This window comes from Notamacropus eugenii, chromosome 3, assembly GCF_028372415.1.
Source record: "Notamacropus eugenii isolate mMacEug1 chromosome 3, mMacEug1.pri_v2, whole genome shotgun sequence".
NCBI classification, from domain to species: Eukaryota; Metazoa; Chordata; class Mammalia; order Diprotodontia; family Macropodidae; genus Notamacropus; species Notamacropus eugenii.
The window spans coordinates 71,027,128-71,046,147 of NC_092874.1; the positions used below are offsets into that span (position 1 = coordinate 71,027,128).

At 40.6% G+C, this 19,020-nt stretch overlaps 1 protein-coding gene across 42 annotated transcripts in view; it reads left to right on the forward strand.

Moving 5' to 3' along the window:
- Nucleotides 1-19,020, forward strand: part of SVIL (supervillin) — a 266,599-nt gene that overhangs the window by 209,243 nt on the left and 38,336 nt on the right. For 29 of the 42 annotated variants that reach the window (XM_072651890.1, XM_072651879.1, XM_072651891.1 and 26 more), the window contains 7 exons: nucleotides 618-750; nucleotides 6,913-6,960; nucleotides 7,698-7,775; nucleotides 13,485-13,635; nucleotides 17,298-17,387; nucleotides 17,476-17,562; nucleotides 18,727-18,904. In XM_072651890.1, the coding sequence (XP_072507991.1) occupies nucleotides 618-750; nucleotides 6,913-6,960; nucleotides 7,698-7,775; nucleotides 13,485-13,635; nucleotides 17,298-17,387; nucleotides 17,476-17,562; nucleotides 18,727-18,904 (765 nt within the window). The remainder of the gene's footprint in view (nucleotides 1-617; nucleotides 751-6,912; nucleotides 6,961-7,697; nucleotides 7,776-13,484; nucleotides 13,636-17,297; nucleotides 17,388-17,475; nucleotides 17,563-18,726; nucleotides 18,905-19,020) is intronic. The other 13 variants (XM_072651864.1, XM_072651865.1, XM_072651896.1 and 10 more) reach the window with 5 other exon arrangements.

Genomic DNA, 19,020 nt, shown 5'->3' on the forward strand with positions numbered 1-19,020 from the left:
CTCCTTTATTAACTCATTTCTACAGAATTCTCTGCTAAATGAATACCCAGGCCGTTGCTTCTTAATCAAGTGTCATTCCTTGGCCAGAAGAGGTCACTAAAGGCCTTCTCTCCTAGAGGCTATTACTTCCTCCATGCCTCCTGCATCCTAGGCCAGTAAAACACCTGATCTGTTTGCCTAACACCATGATGCAACTACAAAAGCCCATCGGACAGTCTCCAACTTTTTTCTCCAAAAACTTTAATATCTTATAAAGCATCTTAGGAATAGGATTATGCGTTACCTAATTTCTCACCTTCCATCTCCAGAATGTGAGGGAGGTGAGAATGGAGGAAAGATGGTTAACAGAGTATTTGTCACTGTATGAGTATGCCTGGCTTTTGCATAGAAGGTGCTAGAGTTTAAGATCTATGTCTTTCAGTACCCTGTGTCCAAATCATAAGTAGGATAATTATGATACATATGTATATATTGGGGGGTGGAGGGGAAAGTTAGGTAACTGATAATTGGGCAAAAAGAATGAGAGGTTTGGTTTTAAATTTTTCAAAATCCTTCAGCTAATTTTATTAAGTTTAAAAATGCTGTGGTGCAGTCTTAGAGTTAGTGTTCTCTCCTAGGTTGGCACTGTTGAAAAAGAGTGGAGAGGAAGACTGGAAGAGCCGACTTAGCAAGAAGCAGGACTATAGCAAAGTGTGTGTCACGGAGAGGGGCAGCCGACTGCAAGAGTCTGAGCAGTCGTTCAAGAAGAAGGTAAGTTCCCCATGTTAGGAAAGGCATCCTGCTTCGGACCGTGCTTGGAAAAGCATCAGACAGACAGGCACGCCTAATCTCACTAATTGCTACTTTTGGGAAGCGTTCACATCATCTTGGCTTTGGGGCTCCACATGGAAAAGCACAAGTTTGTCACTGGCTGCCAACAATAGCTATTTTTGACTAAACTAGAAAGGTAGCCTCATTAAGTTTTCTGGAATCAGTATCAACATGGTATCATGCTTCAGCAAGCTTAGAAGTTTTCAAAATAGTCTTGATGTTTGGAATCTGTTTGATAAAAGGCCAGCTTTGAAATTTCAATAAATTATTTATAAGAAAAAGTGTTAGTGAGTCATCATGTGTAAGTTTTCCTTAAGGTATGGACTTGGAATCCTTCTGTTATAAAGCTCACAAGATAAGAAAGTTGTGACTGGTCAGAACCTAGCTGTCTTTAATGGCTTTCTTCTTGAGTAGTTACTTGTACGTCCTCCCTTGTACTGAGATTTTTCAACTGAAAAACTTTGTGAAATGTCTACAAAGTTATTTTGAAGTTGACCAGTACATAGATGCCAATTCCTGGAAGTATTTTAGAGGGAACATTTTCAACGTTATCAAAGTACAGCAGGGAAGCCTAGAGTTGTGAGTACTGGGCCAGATTTGGAGTCAGATAGACTTGGATATAAGTTCTGTCTTTTTGTACATTTTACTCAGCACTAATCACAACTTCCCTAGGACTTCTTTTATAGTATTTTTCCAGGTTTTTTTTTTAATCCTGTATTGTTAATCGGCTTGTTCAGCTGCATGACCCCTCCAATCACTTAGTCTCTGTACTGAAAGAATTCTTGAAGACTAGGAAGTCTTTTCTACATCAGTGGAGGTGGTTCCCCACCTGCTTAAATCAGACATCATTTGCTTGTGCTTTTTAATATTTTGTGCATACTTTTGGCACCAAGAAGCAATTTAGTGTGCTAACTGATACAATTATTTGAAATGAGATGAAAGGGAAAATAAATTTTACATGAGCGCTCACCAATCTGAAAAAATAAAAGTCTTCCATGACAAAACAGCATGATGTGCTTCTAACTCCAGTGATACCTCTGTGGTCCCTTCTAACTCTTAAAAAAATGTAAAAGATTATTCAGTGAAGGGATAGGTGTGAAAGGGACTGTTCTGCATCAGGAAGGTTCATGGAGAGAAACAAGTTGCCAAGAAATGGAGCTGCCAAGATCTTCTGTGGCTTCATTAGTAAATTGGGAAGGCAATATTTGGCCAATGGGCAGGACCAAAGATAATGACTAACATGCTAGTTAGGTGACTCAGTAGCTCAGTGATGGACCTGGAGTCAGGAAGACTTGAATTCAAATCCTGCCTCAGAAAAATTACTAGCTGTGTTGTGGTGATGTTGTTTAGCCATGTTCAATCATGTCTAACTCTTCATGACACTTTGGGGGTTTTCTTGGCAAGATACTGCCACTGTTTTGCCATTTTCTTCTCCAGCTCATTTTACAGATGAGAAAACTAAGGCAAACAAGGTTATGTGACTTGCCCAGGGTCAGATGGCTAGTGGGTGTCTGAGACCAGATTTGAACTCAGGTCTTCTGCACTCCAGGGCTGGTACTCCGTTCACTGCACTACCTAGCTGTTGTCATACTAACTGTGTGACCCTGGGCAAGTCACTTATCCCCCCATCTACAAAAGAGTAATAATAGTACCTAGCTCACTAGGGCTGTTCAGACCCTTTGGAAACCTTAAAGTGCTCCATAAATGCTAGCTCTCCTTTTTTTGAGTTCACTCAGTTCTCAAATAGAATTGGCATCCATTTGATAAAAGGCTACCTTTGGACATTCATTAAATTATAAGGAAAAGTGTTAGTAAGTCATCATATGCAAGTGTTGCCTAATGTCTGGAATTTTTTTGAGTTGACTCAATAGTTCTCAAATAGAATTAGCATTCTATCAATCATGAAATCAAATGTAGGCTTTCCCTGATTTTCAGGTTCCCCCCTCCCCTTCCCCCAGGGAAAGAAATTTATGGCTTTTGAGTTTCCCTTTCTCGAGGTTCTTCCTTTGAAATGGTCTTTCCATCTCTGTCTTTTAAACACTTTGATATCTCAAGTTACTGATTTCATTAATGTGCATTCTCCCCCACCCATGAAGCTCACAGCCCCTTGGTAATGTATGAGTTGCTGTAGCTAAAGGGCTCATTGCTTGCAGCCAGCCTACCCTGTTGATGATCTCAGACTAGGCTCAACTTAGCGGGAGATGACAGACATACTGCCTGTGGCCAGGCCTCCACATCAGCCGTTTCCTCCTGATAGAACCCCATCTCCTTGAACAATTCAGGTCTCACCTCCACCACACCAGGAGCAAGATTTTAGTGGCTGGACTCTAGTAAAGTATCAATGTCTGTCATGTGCTCAGTCATTCATCAGAAGATATCACTTGCGTGCAAGGCAGTGTCCTCTTGTGGGAGATTAGATATGGGGCACTATCCCACCAATGTCTTGAAGTCCCTTAGAGGAAGACAAGTGACAGTGAGGCGCTTTGGGGAAAGCATGACTCTGAAGAGGTCAGAGGTCCTGGATTCATATCCTGCCTCTGCCATGTGTGGTTTGGGGCAGGTCCCTCTCCTTCCTTTGGCCTCAGTTTCCACATCTGTCAAATGAGAAGGTTGTACAACATAGCCTTGGGGGGTCCCTTGGTTAGCTCTCAGTCAGTGTTTCTATAATCCTGTGGCCTTAAAACAGCTATAGGAAAGAACCCAACCAGCAACTAGTTGCAAAGTGAAAAGTACCTCAGTAAGTGAACATACTAAAGGAAATGGAGAAGGGTGCAAGGTTACTTCAGGACACATTGGCTGGGAATGGATTGAGGTGACTCCAGGAGAAGGGCTAAGATTTCTAGGTAGATGGAGAGGAATAAGGTTATGTGAGGAGAAAGGATTGTTGGGGGCCCAGAGAGAAGGAAACTCAGATGGGACAGCCAGGTTTTATATCCACAAGGGTAGCAATGTCTGTCCTAACTCTGTAGCAATAGTGAACACACCATTCCTGACACTCATCAGAGACCTCATTCCCTGGGCCCAACTCATTTTAATGCTACTTTGAAGTTAAAATAGGCTAAGCTATTTTGGTCAGTTGTCAGGGCTATTGGAAGTTGTTAGGTTGTTATGAGGACAAGGAGCTAACTGATGGCACCTGCCTGGGCACTGGTTTCCTCACTTGCCAGATGGGCAAAGTGCATTCAGAGAGAACTGGTGACAGTGGCACTGTGGATTCAAACAAGACATAGAAAGGTGCTTAAATCTGGGCTTTCCCCATCAAACCCCAAAAGAAAAAACGTCTAAGAAATAGTTATCATCCTGTGCTGCATTGTCACAAAGCTGGCCCCACTTGTCCAGTGAAGGGAATACTATTTGTGATATATGATCCTCCCAAGTAAGAGTGTTGGGCATTGCTATGTACTCCATGTGAACTACACTTGTCAATGGTGAGCTGTTCCCAGGGACAGGTGTTGGCTAGGTTGCATCGCTTTTCAGAACAGATAATTCCCAGTTGAGGGATTAAGAGCTGGTTTGTCATCTGATCCACAATTTCCAAACCCTATCCAGAACCCTACCTCAGTGTTATCGAGCTTTTTGTTGCTGCCTCATGCCTGACTTCAGGTTTTCATATTCAGTAAACCAGGGTCCCATACATTTCCATCTGGACAACCTTCAGAGACTCAGAGGTGACCAGGAGTAAAGAGAAGATTCCAGAATCCAGGTCATAGTAGTTTGAGAGCCCATGTAGCGTCCAGGGCTTGTTGGACCTATTTGGGAACCTCTGACCTTGGTGATTACCTGAAAACATCAATCATGAAACCTTTGTCAGCACATAGCTCCCACTGTAAAACAGGTAGCCCAGTGCCTGGCTAGTTGATTGATTATACAAGACACTGGTGAGGTAAAGGAAAAATAAAAGTCTGTCCTATACCAGCAGCCCACGTAAATTGTTAAGACTAGCGTCTGACAAGCTGATTGACATGGGAAAATTCAAATCTTCACTAGGATCATATGGTTCTGTTACTCACTGCATCACCAGGGCTTTAACAGTCACTTCTTAGATGAAGAATTAGAGGGAGGGTCATTTTCATCATTTATAATTACTCTCAGATGGGATGACTCCAATCACAAATCCCAACATAAACAGATAGATGAGGGAGCTCCTTGAAAGTCCTGTCATTAGTTATTATGAACCAATGCCGTCAAAGATGGCTGAATAAATCCTGGAAAAAAGTATTTATTAACACCATTACTTCTCATATCTACTTCATTTTGCTGGTGTAGATGAGGCTAAGTCCTTGAAGTGTGAGAACCTCTTATTTACCAGCTGAATTCTGTTATACTTTGCATCTGAAGATCATCCATCAGTTGAAGGGTAGCAAACTCCTGTGGGAAATTGACCAGATTTCATAATGAAGAGAGGACATTATAAACACTGCAGCTAATTTTGGGATTTGCTTAAGCTTTTATAGTCATTATGAGTTCACCAGGAGAACAAAGGGAAATCTGATACATCATTAAAAAAAGAAAAAGATATTTTGGCAAAGGAGCTAACCCAAAACCAAATAAAATATGTTCCTTTGACTAGCCTCACACTTTCAGTCCAGTGCATGATAAGAAAAAGTTCTGTGGGCCATGAGTACATTTTTGGAACCAAAGTTAGATTTTCCATTCTAGTATTAAATGATCTATCACTGTACAGAGAAGGTGTAAATGTGGTGGCAGCTGTTTGCCTTCCAATTTCATTTTTAAAATGTAGGATTGAGGATTTGGGGCCAAAGGACACTACTAATCATTTGTCCAGCTGTCTGATGGCATTCCCTTGGAATAACACTTTGGGCTTCTTTCTTTTTTCCTTTTATTGTTTAAGGATATGCCAAAAGTTAGAAGCATTTGATTTTTTTTTTTGGCATTATAATCACCTAGCTCACCAATAGTCAAAAATAGATGCTGTTGAGTCTCAGTTTGGTCCGTGCTTTGCTACACTTGGTGCCTTGGAGCATGAGCTCTGAGCTCTAGGATTTCCTTCAGAGTGGTCAGTGAGGCAGATAAGAAATGAAGGGAAGTCTGAAATCAACAACTTCCAGCCCTCTGCCTGTGGCTACTGAGTCTCCTACTCCCTTTAACCACATGCCAGTATTTAAGCTCCTTTCCCGATGTTTGCTTATTCTGCATGAAGGCATGAGTTGGTTTGCTTTCATGCATGTTGAGCATATCGAGTGACTCAAATTTTTTCTAGTGAAGACGGTCACCAAACGCATCAGCCCTTAACAGGGTTTGCCATTAAAAACCTGAACCTACTTATGAGTCCCAGATTAGTGTCTGATCCCCAGCTGTGCTGCGATGCCATTAGGAGAGTGAATCAAGCTGAGCACCATGACATTCCCACAGCAAGCTCCTATAAATTCAAGGACAGGACAGCACATCTGTTGTATTCATGCTGGGATTGCCCACTGTCCCTGAGATTCCGAATTGTTCTGAAGGTGGCACATGTGAGATCACTTCGAGCAATGGGGGTAGGGGATAAGAGAGGAGCATAAAGGATGGAGGAAAATGGAGGGAGGGAGAGAAGGAGGAAGAAGACAGAGGGGAGGAGAAGAGAAAGTAGAAAAGAGAGAGGGAGATGGAGGGAGAGGGGAGAAGAATGAGAGGCACACGGCGAGGGAGGGAAAGAGAAGAAGGGAGAGACGAAAGGGAGAAAGGAAAAGATGGAGAAAGGATAGTAGTGAAAGGAGGAGAGAGGAGAAAGTAGAGAAGTAGAAAGGAGAGAGCAGAAGTGTGTGTGTGTGTGTGTGTGTGTGTATGTATGTGTGTGTGTGAGAAAGAGAGAAAGAGAGAGAAGATGAAAGGAAGGGAGGGAAAGAGGAAAAGATGGAATAAAAGAGAAAGGGAGAGAGGAGAGAAGAAAAGTGAGGAGATGATCTCCAACGAAAATGTTCGAGTACTATTGAGAGACTGGCCATCGCGTATCTTTGTTCCACACACTCTGCTGTGTGCTAGCATGTGCACGTTGCTAATTGACCCTAGGCATTGATGATTTGAAGAGAATGAATGCAATGCTCTAACTGGACTATTCTTTTCCAACATTCGGCAATGTTTCCTATTTGTTTTAACCTGTAGGAAGAAGGAGGATTTACAGATGATAATGCCATTTCTAATCTGCTTTGGGTAAGCCTAACTCTAACAGAGGTGTTAATTGTAGGCTTTAGCCAAAAGTCCTACATTTCCCTTTTACATCTTGTGCATTAGTTTTTCCTTTCAATTCTTTCCTGTTGGATAATCATATGCTTGGAGGAGAGCTACTCCCCTGGTACAGTGGAAGTATTTGTTCTGGAGGTTGGTGACCTGGGTTCAAATCCCTCCTCTGATAGCTCATTACCATTGCAACCATTGGCAAGTCACATGACCCCTCTCATCTTCAGATTCCTAATCTGTCAGATGAGGAGGTTAGTTCATGTGGCTCCAAACCTAGAGCAGTGATAATAAGATAGATTCTGCCTTTTTCTAGAGGGAAAGACTGATAATCTTCACAATGAGAGCACTGCTAGGCTCTCCAGTTTGTCAAGAAGATGGTGCCACTTTTAACATCTTAAACACTTCAGTGCCAGTCATTTTTTTCCTTCTCTGCCACCTGACTTTATGTTTAAATTGCAACTGTAAGATTAGTGACTTTAACTCACTCAGTCATTGTATATACTCACTCGGGTAAATTTGTGCTGCTTGTGTGGAACTATTTAGCAGTCTCTTTCTTTTTTTTAACCTCTCCCTAAAAATGAAGAACTCTTTCTTGGAAAGAGGATGGGAATTGCAATGAGTAAATTAACTTCCTGTTAGAAGATTACTGATTTTTTCTTCCTTTGCCTCTTTTCTCTTTTCATCTCTAATCCTCTTGCTTTGCTCTCTAGGAACCTGTATATGCTTCTACTTACTGTCCTGCTATGTCTGCTGTCCGTAAATACCAGTCTTTTGTACCCATTAATCAGGTGAGGAAACACTGACACCCTGAACAAACCTCATTGCAATTTCTGACCAGCAGCAAAGGCTTTTTTTCTTTCTCCTGCCGAACTCTCCTTTGTTGTTTGTTTTCTTGCCATCGATTCTCCAGATATTTCGGGTGACAATCCTCTCAAGTGTATTCATGTTCCCATTTATTTCTAGAACTTTGAACAGGATGGGAATATAACTTGTATGAACCGAGCTTTTTATCAAAACATTTTTCCATTTTAGTCACTAAGCTTTATAGGTTCAATAAAAGCCAGAGTGGCCCAATAAATAGTGCCTGGTGTTCTTTTAATACAGCCATGGGGGGAAATGAACAGATTATTAAGAATAAATTAATTCCTAAATACTTAATGTTTTCTTTGGGGGTCTAAGAAATAGCCTCAATTAGTCAAAAATTCTGACCTAAAAGCAGAAATTGTAAAACTTTAGGATGAATGATGAGAGATTTTAAAAGATAAGCTCTGTGACCTATATAGGTTTGGGCTATTTCCTCCCCAACATGTTTCCTTTACAGAAATGGACAATTTTCTTTCATGACTCTTTTGAAAAGTAACTTAGTGAGCCATTTCCTCCCTTCATTCTCTGCCCCATATTTTTTATTTTTGCTTTTTTGGGTTTTTTAAATTCCCGTTCTATTGAAGTCAATAGTAATAATTGAGGGACTCAGAACCTCTGATTTCTGAGGAATGTCATCCTTAAAAGATGAAAGATAAAATCATATGTAAAATTTCAGTTTGAATATTAAAGTAAATAATTTTTTTAAAAAGTCAACCCAACTTTCTTTAAAAAACTGTTTTGAAAAACAGTTTTGGATAACTTTTATAAGGAGAAAATACTTGTCACAAAACCTGTTCCTATTTGAATGTGTCAGGAATTTAAAAACAAATTTTTCCCCCATTATTTCATTTTTTTCTTGACAATTATTTTATGTTAATAATTATAATAACAATAATTAGATAGGATTTTAAGATTTATAAAACACTTTACATGTGTTATCTTAATGAAAGCCATTTGATTGTATACTACCCCTCAATTTACACATAGGAAATGCAAAGCTCACTTCCTTTTCTGAGATAGAGCTTGTTAAGAACCCATCATTCAGAATCTCAAAGAAAATACATAGTTTCCAGTGCATAGAGTGGTAAGCAAGAGCCTTCTAAAAAGTCTTCCGTACTTCCATACTTGTCTGCGTCCCAAGATGTTCATGAACTAACTCACTCCCCCACATTTTTTTCTTTCTACCATAAGATGTTCATGATTTTAACAAACACAAATTTGCTTTGCAGTTTCTTCAAAGTGTTGTGTCTACTTAGATGAATGCAACATTAGGTTGTATTTGTTAACTGTGAATTTGAAGAGGAGGCAGTTGGTAAACCTGGGGCCACAGGGTCCTGGGTTCCAATATTTCCTCAAACACATGCCAGCTATGTGGCTTGGGTAAGTCATTTGATCTCTCTATCCCAGGAACCCCCTCCCCAGACCCCCAAGCCTACACATTGCATAGCAATTCCAGATGTATTGGTAGGAGCATCTCCATAGGAGAGTCCCTGTGCCAATGCCATTACAGGTTTGGACTGGCAAAAAAAAGGATTCAAACCACTTACTGCTGGTGGATGAGTTACTCATTTGGTGGACACCAAAGCATTTTTGAGAAACTATCATTTTCGTATCCCTAGAAGAAAGTTGTTTAGGAGCCTAAGACCTAAAACTTTCTCCTAGAAATCAATGTGCCCAAATTAATTCAACAAATATTTGTTAAACACTTACTCCCTGATAGGCACTGTGCCTGACTTGGAAAGCAAAGACTAAAACAAGATAGTTCTTGGCCTCAAGGAGCTCACATTCTACTGGAGGAATATTTGAACCATTGACCTAGTAGATCGAGGAATTCCTCCCACATTGGTGAAAGAAATTACAGGTCCCGGCCAAAAATAGACAGTAACAAAATAATGATAAGTGGTGTCAGGGATGCATAATGGATAGAAGATCTGAGTTCAGATGTCTCTGATACAAACTAGCTGTGTGACATTGGGTAAGTCACTCAGTATGTGAGGGCATCCCAGAAGTTCTCTGACACCTGCAGAAGCATTGGTAGAGGGTATTTCCTTACCAGAAACTCTATACATGGGTGAAATTATAAGTCTTTTTGGATAGCTGAAAGTAGCAAAACCATGAAAGGAGAACCTTAGAGTGTCCCAAAAGTGTTAAGTTCAGCTGGTTATTTGGAGGTGAAAAACCTTTTCCCCCTTAAAATAGATCAGACTAGCTGCCAGATCTGATGGCTCCTACAAATTCTGGATTCTCTTTAGAGTCAAGATACTTGAGTGTCATCTCACATGACTCCTTGACCTACATATCCTCAGACTTGGTCGTGTCCATGTGGAAGAGATCTGGGGAGAGCTATCTGCTCCACAAAGGGACATTTGGGCTTCCCTAGATGTCATTTTTCTTAGTCACAAACCACAATAAGCACCCCACTTAGAATTTGAGAGACATGATACACTTCAGATAACAAAAGAATAAACACCTGGACCTTTTGAGATGAACTTTAGACATTTGATAGAGATATGTAAAGCCAAGTCCCATTTCTCCTGGTTTAAGTTAAATCTTGAAAAAAATCAGTGAGAAACCATCTTTTCATTTGTTTGTTTTCTCACTTACTTCAGAATTGGATGTGTGGTTTTCATGGATGAGCAAACTGCACACCCTACCGCCATCACCATCACCTAAGATGATTTTCTTGCATTGTGTCTAGGGTATATTCTGCTTCAGAGTATGCAGATAATGGGTAGTTTTGAAACAAAAAGGATCCATTCAGCTGTAATAGGTAGCCGCACAGAATTTGGACTTAATCAGTATTGCCAAGACTCTTTTAGCCTGTGAAGAATGTCTGGCTAATAGGTCACCTTTTTTTTCTTCTAAATGGAATGCCCCGAACAGGAGTGGGTAGACTGAAGCTGTAAAAGGCAGATTTCTAGGTTGCAAGAATTGTGATATTCCAGATTCTCAACCTCAGATGGACCTTCCCTAGGCAGGTCTTTTCCTGTAGGCTCAGAAAAAGAGGCAGACAATACCTTTTCCTTTTTTTCACCTCATAGTCCTGCTCTTTTGTGTTTCATGAAACACGCTTCCAGAGATCTCAATTCCATTTCCTGTTTGGTTAATTTGGGGAAATTAGTTTGACTCAGCAGGGTGGTATATTAGGAAGGAAAAGGACTGCAGGCATCCCAATAGGCCCTGGATTTCCTCTCCTTTCCATTGTGTGGCTCCAAGGCATTCTAATCGTTTGACTCAGTGCTGAGTGTTACTCTCAGATTTGCTGTCATCCAAAGAAAAATAACACATGAAGGGAGTAAAGAACCAGGAGCATTTTCACAAATGCTGAAAGAAAAGGCAAGCCAGAATAGCTTCAGATAACGACACCAACGACTTTAATGGCTGCCATTTAGTTACTGCTGTATGGTTTGCAAAGTACTTTCTATCTTATTTCATTTCATCCTCCCAGTAACTCTGGGAGGAGGCAGGAGCTGTTATCATCACCACCATTTACAGATGCAGCAACTGAGGCTAAAGGAGGGGAAAGAACTTGTCCAAGGTCACGTAGCTAGTAAGTAAGCTAACTTATTTGGATAAGTAAATCCTGCCAGGGTCAGAATTTGAACTCAGCCCTTGATGACTTCTAAGTCCATATCTCCTACAGCACCTGCTGTCCTGGGGTACCTGTCCTAGGCAAAAAATGCTCCTGACTGAGAAATTTGAGAAGCTTTGGGCCCAGGAATAGGTTGGGCAGGACCAAAGAATATAGGCTTATTTAGGGATGGACAGACTAGGCCATACTGTCCATGGGGTTTTCTTGGTAAAGATACTAGAGTAGTTTGCCATTTCCTTCCTTTGACAGTGGATTATGGTAAGTAGAAGTTAAGTGATTTACCCAGGGTCACAGCTAGTTAAGCGTCTGATGTCAGATTTGAATTCAGGTCTTCCTGACTCCAAGCTGGCACTCTATCCACTGAGTCTTCAGACCCAGACTCAGACTTAGGTACGTTTAATTTATCTAACATCTTTTAAATATGAACAGCTTCCTTCAGAACTCTATTACTGCTTTGGGGTTTTCAACTTCCTCTATCCCATTAACTGTATCCCTACTATCTCCATATCTCATTTTGCCTCAGTACCCTTCCTGTCAACTTGCCCTTCCACCAAAATGACGAAGGTCACCTTGAGCCTCCTTTCTCCTTACCCATGCATACCCTGCCCCCATTTGAAAGGCATAGGGGCAAAAATAGGGCACATACCATGCTGCTGGCATCTTGGTGTCCTAACCGGCTTCTCTCCATGACCACTGGAACTGAAGGAGAAGGAGAGAGGGTGGTGAGCAGTGAACATCTCAAGGATTTCCCAAGCCCTCCCCCTCTCCCACCTCCATTCTCCTATACTGTCCCTATGGTCCCTGTCCTTTGTTTTCCCCCACACCAACTCTTATTACTTCCCTTCCTCACTGCTTGTCTCTCTATTCACTCCTTTTTTTTTCCCCACTATTCACTCCTGATCCTAGACACTCTATCTTTGTCCCAGAGCCCTCATCTTATCTCTTCCTCTCTTTAAATACTTGGGTCCTCTAGTCCCTAGCCAGCGAGGTCCCTTGCCCAGGCCATAAAACTAATTGACTCTGAAGTAGGAGAGCCCCTATTCTTGCTGCTAGGACTATGTAGGGAGTAGGGGAAAGAAAATGAGCTCCTTGCCTTATACATTTGGATAAATAAGTTTTTCTGTGCTTACTGAGGAGCCTAACTACTACTGTGACATTGTTTGTATGAGAAAATGTCTTATCAGTTCCAAACTACTGATCTACTACTGATTTTAAAATACAGACTTTTTGTAATTTAGAGGTTGCTGATGCTTTGAATTCTTTTTTTTTTTAAATTCTTTCTAAGCAATACCACAATGTCAGTGTGGCAGCCAAGCTGTGTTCAAAACCAGGAAAATCTGGGTTCAAGTCCTACCTCTTAACACATACTGTGTGTGACCCCGAACTTTATCTTTAACTGTGGTAAGCAACTCTCTTTGAAGTTGCAGAGAAGGTGCCAACCTGCATTATTAGGAGCTGACTCACCTCAGGGTTCTCTATGTTAATGGAATCATAGGTCTAATCCTGTCCAGTCCCTATCATGTGCTATTATTGACGCCAGACTCATCCAGGATGGTAAAAAAAAAAAAAAAAAGTTTTGTGTGTCTAAACCTACAAAGTTGGTAAGAGTTGCGTAGAATCATGAGTTCACTTCTGTGATAAACTTGTTGCTATACATGCTGGCCTAAATATCAAGAGTGAGGGACACCCAACGAACAGCCCATACAATGTCAAGAGATCCTGAGGATGGCCTCCTACATGTTGGGTTGTGATCTTCATCATGAGAAGCAAGATCCTCCACAATGAGATCACAGATCCATTGAGTGTCACAGAATCACTTTGGTTCAGGTAATCTAATGGATTACAAGAAAACTGTAAGAAGCAGAACAAAGGTTTAATCTGATATTATACTTTGGCTGATGGTCTTGTTCTATAACCCGATCCCCAAATCCAGATGACTGCCCTATGATGGGAATGGTTTTAGGGAGAGAGACTATTGGCTGCTATTGGCACTTATTTTTCTTCCCTCTCCTCTCTTCTTTTTCTCCTTCCAATTCTTAAGCAGAGGATGGCAGAAAGTCATGAAAGTCAAATGACGATCGAAGAGAGAAAGCATCTTATTACTGTAAGAGAAGAAGCCTGGAAGACCAGAGGAAAAGGAGCAGCCAATGATTCTACTCAATTTACTGTTGCTGGCAGGATGGTAAAGAAAGGTCAGTAGGGAAGGAAGCCTCTTGTTCGAATAAACCCCTTATTTTCTGTTTCCCATAACTAAAGCTACATAAATGTGGTCTAGATGCAATCAGTGAATTGGCTACTGAAAACCATTTCTGTATGAAAGTTTAATTAGCTTTGGAATCAACACAGGAGAAGTAATTAAGTTCCTCAAAATAAAAAGTGAAACAGCCATTTGGAAACTGTGCTATATTTTGTCATTTCAGACTTGATCAAGATCTTTGCCATGGCCCATCATTGTTTGTAAATTACTTTAGGTCCCTCTTAAGATTTGGTGAGGTATCCATCAGAATGGATGACCAGCTTCTCTGAGCTAGCACAATGGTTATTACAGTATGGAGAAAATTTCACCTTCGGTGTTTGCTGCCACCTTTCTCTTTACTCTGAAGGACGCCACTGTGGCACATAGGTCAAACTTTTCAGAAATGGAAAAAATATGTGGAGAACTAAGAGTAGTGCAGTTTGACTAGACTTTATGGTATGTGAGGAAAAGAAATATGAAATGTGGCAAGAAAAATAAGTTGCAGGGTGAAGTCATTTGGTTGGTAAGCGAAGAGGAGCACTTGAAGGTTTTTGTGTCTGTTTTGGTTTTTTAATAGATGTGTAATGTGATCAGGGCTTTATGTTGGGAGATTAATTTAACAACAATTTGTAGAGTGAATTGGAAGGAGAAAGAACAATGGATAAAAGACAAATTTTAGCAGCTCCTGCAAAAGTCTGGATTAGATCCAATAAGACAAATAGAGCACTCAGCACAGTGCCTGGTGTATTTACCTGGTGCTTAATAAATGCTCATCCATTATGATGGTGACCTAACCTGGCAACAGACTGGAAATGAAGGCTAGAAATATCCAAACATTTATTAAGTGCTTATAACATAGGAGGCACTGTGCTAAGTGCTGGGGATACAATTAATGAGAGGAAAGATAATCCCTGTCCTCAAAGAACATATCTTCTAAAGAGATTTTATAAAGTTAGAATTGGTGGCTGATCAGCCAAATTGTGAAACAGCAGTGGAAATGTAGGATTCAAAGACCATTAAGGTCTGAGCCTAGATGGCTTGTGAGGTAGATGATGCTATTATTAAAAACAGAAAAATCAAAAGGAATGCTGTGTTTTCTGGAGAAGATAATGAGTTCAATTCTGGATGTGTTGAATTTGAGGTTGCCAGCAGGTCTTCCAGGTCAGAAGAGATCCAGTAAGTAGTTAGAAATGTGAGTCCTTGGCTCAGTATATGGAGTTGATATTTGTATTTGGATAGATGGATGGATGGATGGATGGATGGATGGATGGATGGATGGATGGATAGATGGATGATAGATGTGTAAATATGTGTGTTTGTATAATTTGCATAGAGTTGGTAGATAAAGCCATTGGAGTAGATGAGATTGCCAAAGCGGAGCATGTAGTGATAGAAGCCAACTATAAACACATGTAGGGGTCTAATCATGAAAGCAAGGCTAGCAAAGGAGACACAGAAGGAACAGTCAGTTCTCCGAGTTCTTTGTTGTGGGCATTTAGAAGGTGTGCTCAAAGAAGCAGAGGTCAAGAAGCAATTTCACTGGAGCATCAAGGAAGTGATGTTGCAAAGGGTTGATGTAAGATGGTAATAAAGACATCATGGCAATGGAAGTAGATTACTCTTTTTAGAAAATTAGCAGTGAATGAGAGGAGAAAAAAACAGTACAGTAACTTAAGAAAGTGTTAAGAGAAAGTCACCCAGGTTAGGAGAGATTTGAGCATATTTGTAGATGAAGGGGAAGGAATCAGTGAATAAGGAGAGACTAACTTTGCAAGAGAACCAAGGAATTGTTGATAAAGCAACATCCATGGGAGCTGAAAGGGATGAGTTGGGAACAAGTGAAAAGAGGATCATTTTGTCTGGAAGAAGAGCTATCTTCCTATAAGATAGGAAGGAAGGACAGGTGATGTAATAGAAAGGATTTAAGTTACAGGGGAGGAACGATTTGAAGTATGAAAGTCAGATGGCCTCCACTCATTTATTTGGCACCTACTGTGAACAGTAAGGGATCAGAAGCGCTAGAGAAGACACAAATAAGACACTTAAGATGTTTACACTATAAAGGTGTATAAAGGTAGGTTAGATGTGAATAAGTAGATACACAAACATCAACTGGAGATCAAGGAGAGATTCACTGGGGAGGAGGCATCTTTTTAGTAAAATAGTTAACAAGGTCTTTACAGAGTGGATGAGGAAAGGATGCATACCAGATTTTGTAAGGAGGGAGACAAAACCGTGTGGAAATACCATGAGAGAGACAGTATGTGTGTGTGTGTGTGTGTGTGTGTGTGTGTGTGTGTGCGCGCGCGTGCGCGCATATTTAAAGACTTATTGGTGTGTGCTGTTGTCCTCTTTTTTAAAAATCCTACAATTTTAATCTTTATCCCTCGACCCATAACTGCAAAATCCTCATCTCCAACGGGGAAAGCAGGCTACACCCACCAGCGTGTGGGCCTTATTGCTGCTGCCCTATGAATTGGACAGTAGGGGGAGCTAAATCAGCAGGTTAGGTACCACTTTCTTCCATCCTGTGCAAGTTCAGAATGAACAGCTTTCTGCAGCTGCTTTGGAAATCTGCTCTCCGACTCAACCCATTTTATTAGTTTGCAGAGCTAATGATCTCTGCGTTAATTAACACTTTTGATTGTCTTTAAACTTCCTCATAGGGCTTAGAGATTTACTACAGGATGTGGCAGGTCTAGAGTGCTAAAGACCTCTGGTCCTTTGCATACTTCCAGAAAGTGGATTTTTTTTTCACAAAACTAAATACTTTGTATTTCTTGGAACCCGAGGAAGTTTTTTTGTTTGTTTTTTAAATTTTTATTGAATTCATCAAATTAACATATTTATACATTAAGAAGTGCTTTTGTGAGAGAGCATGAAAAACCTTTAAACATACATCATATCTTGGTGTTTTTTCTTACATCAGTTGAGTTACTGTTAGGATTTTCAGGGAGGTAAGAGCAACTGGGGATTGGTTTCACTTCAGTAAAGAGCTAACCATCATTTGAGGGGCTGCTGACATTTTTACATATCCTAAAAGTGAGTGCCAGTTATAAAGTGTAAACAAAGCTGCATTTGCAAATGAGCTCTGATAATACAGCCCTTTATTTAAATATGTAAATTAATTTAAAAATTTAAATTAATTTATTTTGGGCATGAATCTTCATGACCCTTGAAGTTTTGAAAAGCTTGTTCTAAATGGGTTGCTGTTTTTTCTCATTGATACGTCTTCTGCTATATGTTATTGTTTCTCTGTTGAGGAAAAACTGCATCATAACTTGGAGTCATAGATTTACCAAGAGAAAAGACCTTAGCGATCATGAGATCTAACTCCCTCATTCTACACAGTTGGGTGACATGCCCAAGCTAACTCAAGGAGGAGGTGCCAGAGACTAGATGCAAACATATTGGTCCCCCACCTCGAAATCCAGTATTCTTTTCATCATGCCACAGTGCTGGTTTTCACGTTTATTAGTGAATTTAGACGGTCTTTTGGATACTGGATAGTCAGGAAGACCTGAGTTCCAATCCAGTCTCAGGCCATTAGGTCACTGACATATGTCAGTTTCTAAGAATTTGCGCTGCCACGTAAAATAACCCTTGCTTGTTCACCAGGTTTGGCATCGCCTACAGCCATAACGCCAGTAAGCTCCCCCTTCAGCAATCGAATGAAGGGAACCACACCAATCTCCAAACCCCTTGAAGGTAAGGAACCAGAAACTGCTAACTTTTTTTTTCAGTCAAAATGCCAGCCAGTGAATATTTTCTCACCTGTGCCTTCTTTCTTTCTCAGATATAGAAGCTAAGCCTGACATGCAGTTAGAGTCTGACCTAAAGCTGGATAGGCTGGAGTCATTTCTAGGGAGACTAAATAACAAAGGTAAGTGACAGAGACTCAGTGGGGAAGCCTTTTGCTTTGGGTCCTATGTCTCTCCCCAGCTGAGGTTTCAGGGGTACACACAAACTTTTCAAATCTACTCGTGGAACTAAGCCCTGGCTCTCCTGGTTCTGCAGGTTAACTGCTCTCACTGAGACTTTTCTTCTCTATCTCCCTCTGATTCCTCCCTGCAATTATTTACTGCCCCCCCCCCCCTTAGAGATCAAAGCACCTTCTATCATTGGATCAAGATAAATCTAGTATTTAGCATAAAGCAGAAAGTGGGTTTAGAGCAAAGGTCTTTCTTTAACCTACCTTTTATGGTATCCTGGATCCTCTGGACCCCTGCTCACAATCAAGTTTGTAAAGTCATACAGTTAATGCAGAGGGTAACAAAGGAAACCAGTGTTCTGAAATAGTTATTAAAAATTAATTTTTAAAAATTTATGGACTCCTGATTAGGAGCCTCTGGTGTAGTGGATAAAGATTGAAGAGAGCAAAGGAAAGTGGACTGAAAAAACCACAATCTGCTTTCTCTGCATTTTATAAATGTTTTTGAATCCAGGACTTAACCATTAGATTTGTTCTTAAAGCCTTGGGTCATCTTTAACCCAAGATCTTAGATTCAGTTCCTTTCATTTGGCTCCTTTTATGTAGTAGGTACGGGAAGGGGTGGGGAAATACATATTAGATGGCTCGTAGGTTGAAGCAGCAACACTCCATATCAGTTTTATCACTGAACCTCTGCTTAACTAATAAAGGTGTACAGCAGGAGCTTTTTGGCCCAATACATAGAATGCTGGAGGTGGAGTCAGTAAGTTCACATCTAGCTTCAGACACTTGCTAGCTGTATGACCCTGGACAAGTCACTTAACCTCTGCCTGCCTCAGTTTCCTCATCTGTAAATTGTTGTGTGGATTAAGTGAGATGATCATTTCAGAAGGCTTGTTAATACGGTGCCAGCATGCTAAATGCCAGCTGTTGCTGTTGTTATCCATCCATTTTTTTAAATCTGGAATTTTTTCTTTACCTACGAGAGGGAAAGATATTTTAAATATTTAAAATTAAACAAAATCCAAAAATCTTTTAAATATTAAACCAATAATATGTTGGGGAGGAGATTTGTTTATTTCTTTTTAAACTCCAGTTCCACTCTTTTTTGTTCAGTCGGCGGGATGCAAGACACCATTCTCACTGTTACTGGAAAGACTGTGAAAGAGGTGATGAAGCTGGATGACTACGAGACCTTTTCCAAATTTTACCGCAGTGTGGATTCTTCCGTGCCTCTAGGCAGAGTGGAGCTGGACGAGGACTTTGATGCCATCTTTGACCCTTATGCTCCCAAGTGAGTTTCATTCTCTCTGTCTCTTCCTCCTCTCTCTCTCTCCTCCCCATAGTCCCGCCCCTTCCCCTTTTTCCCTGGATGAAAATTTCTAAATATCAGAGGAGAATTTTCTAAGC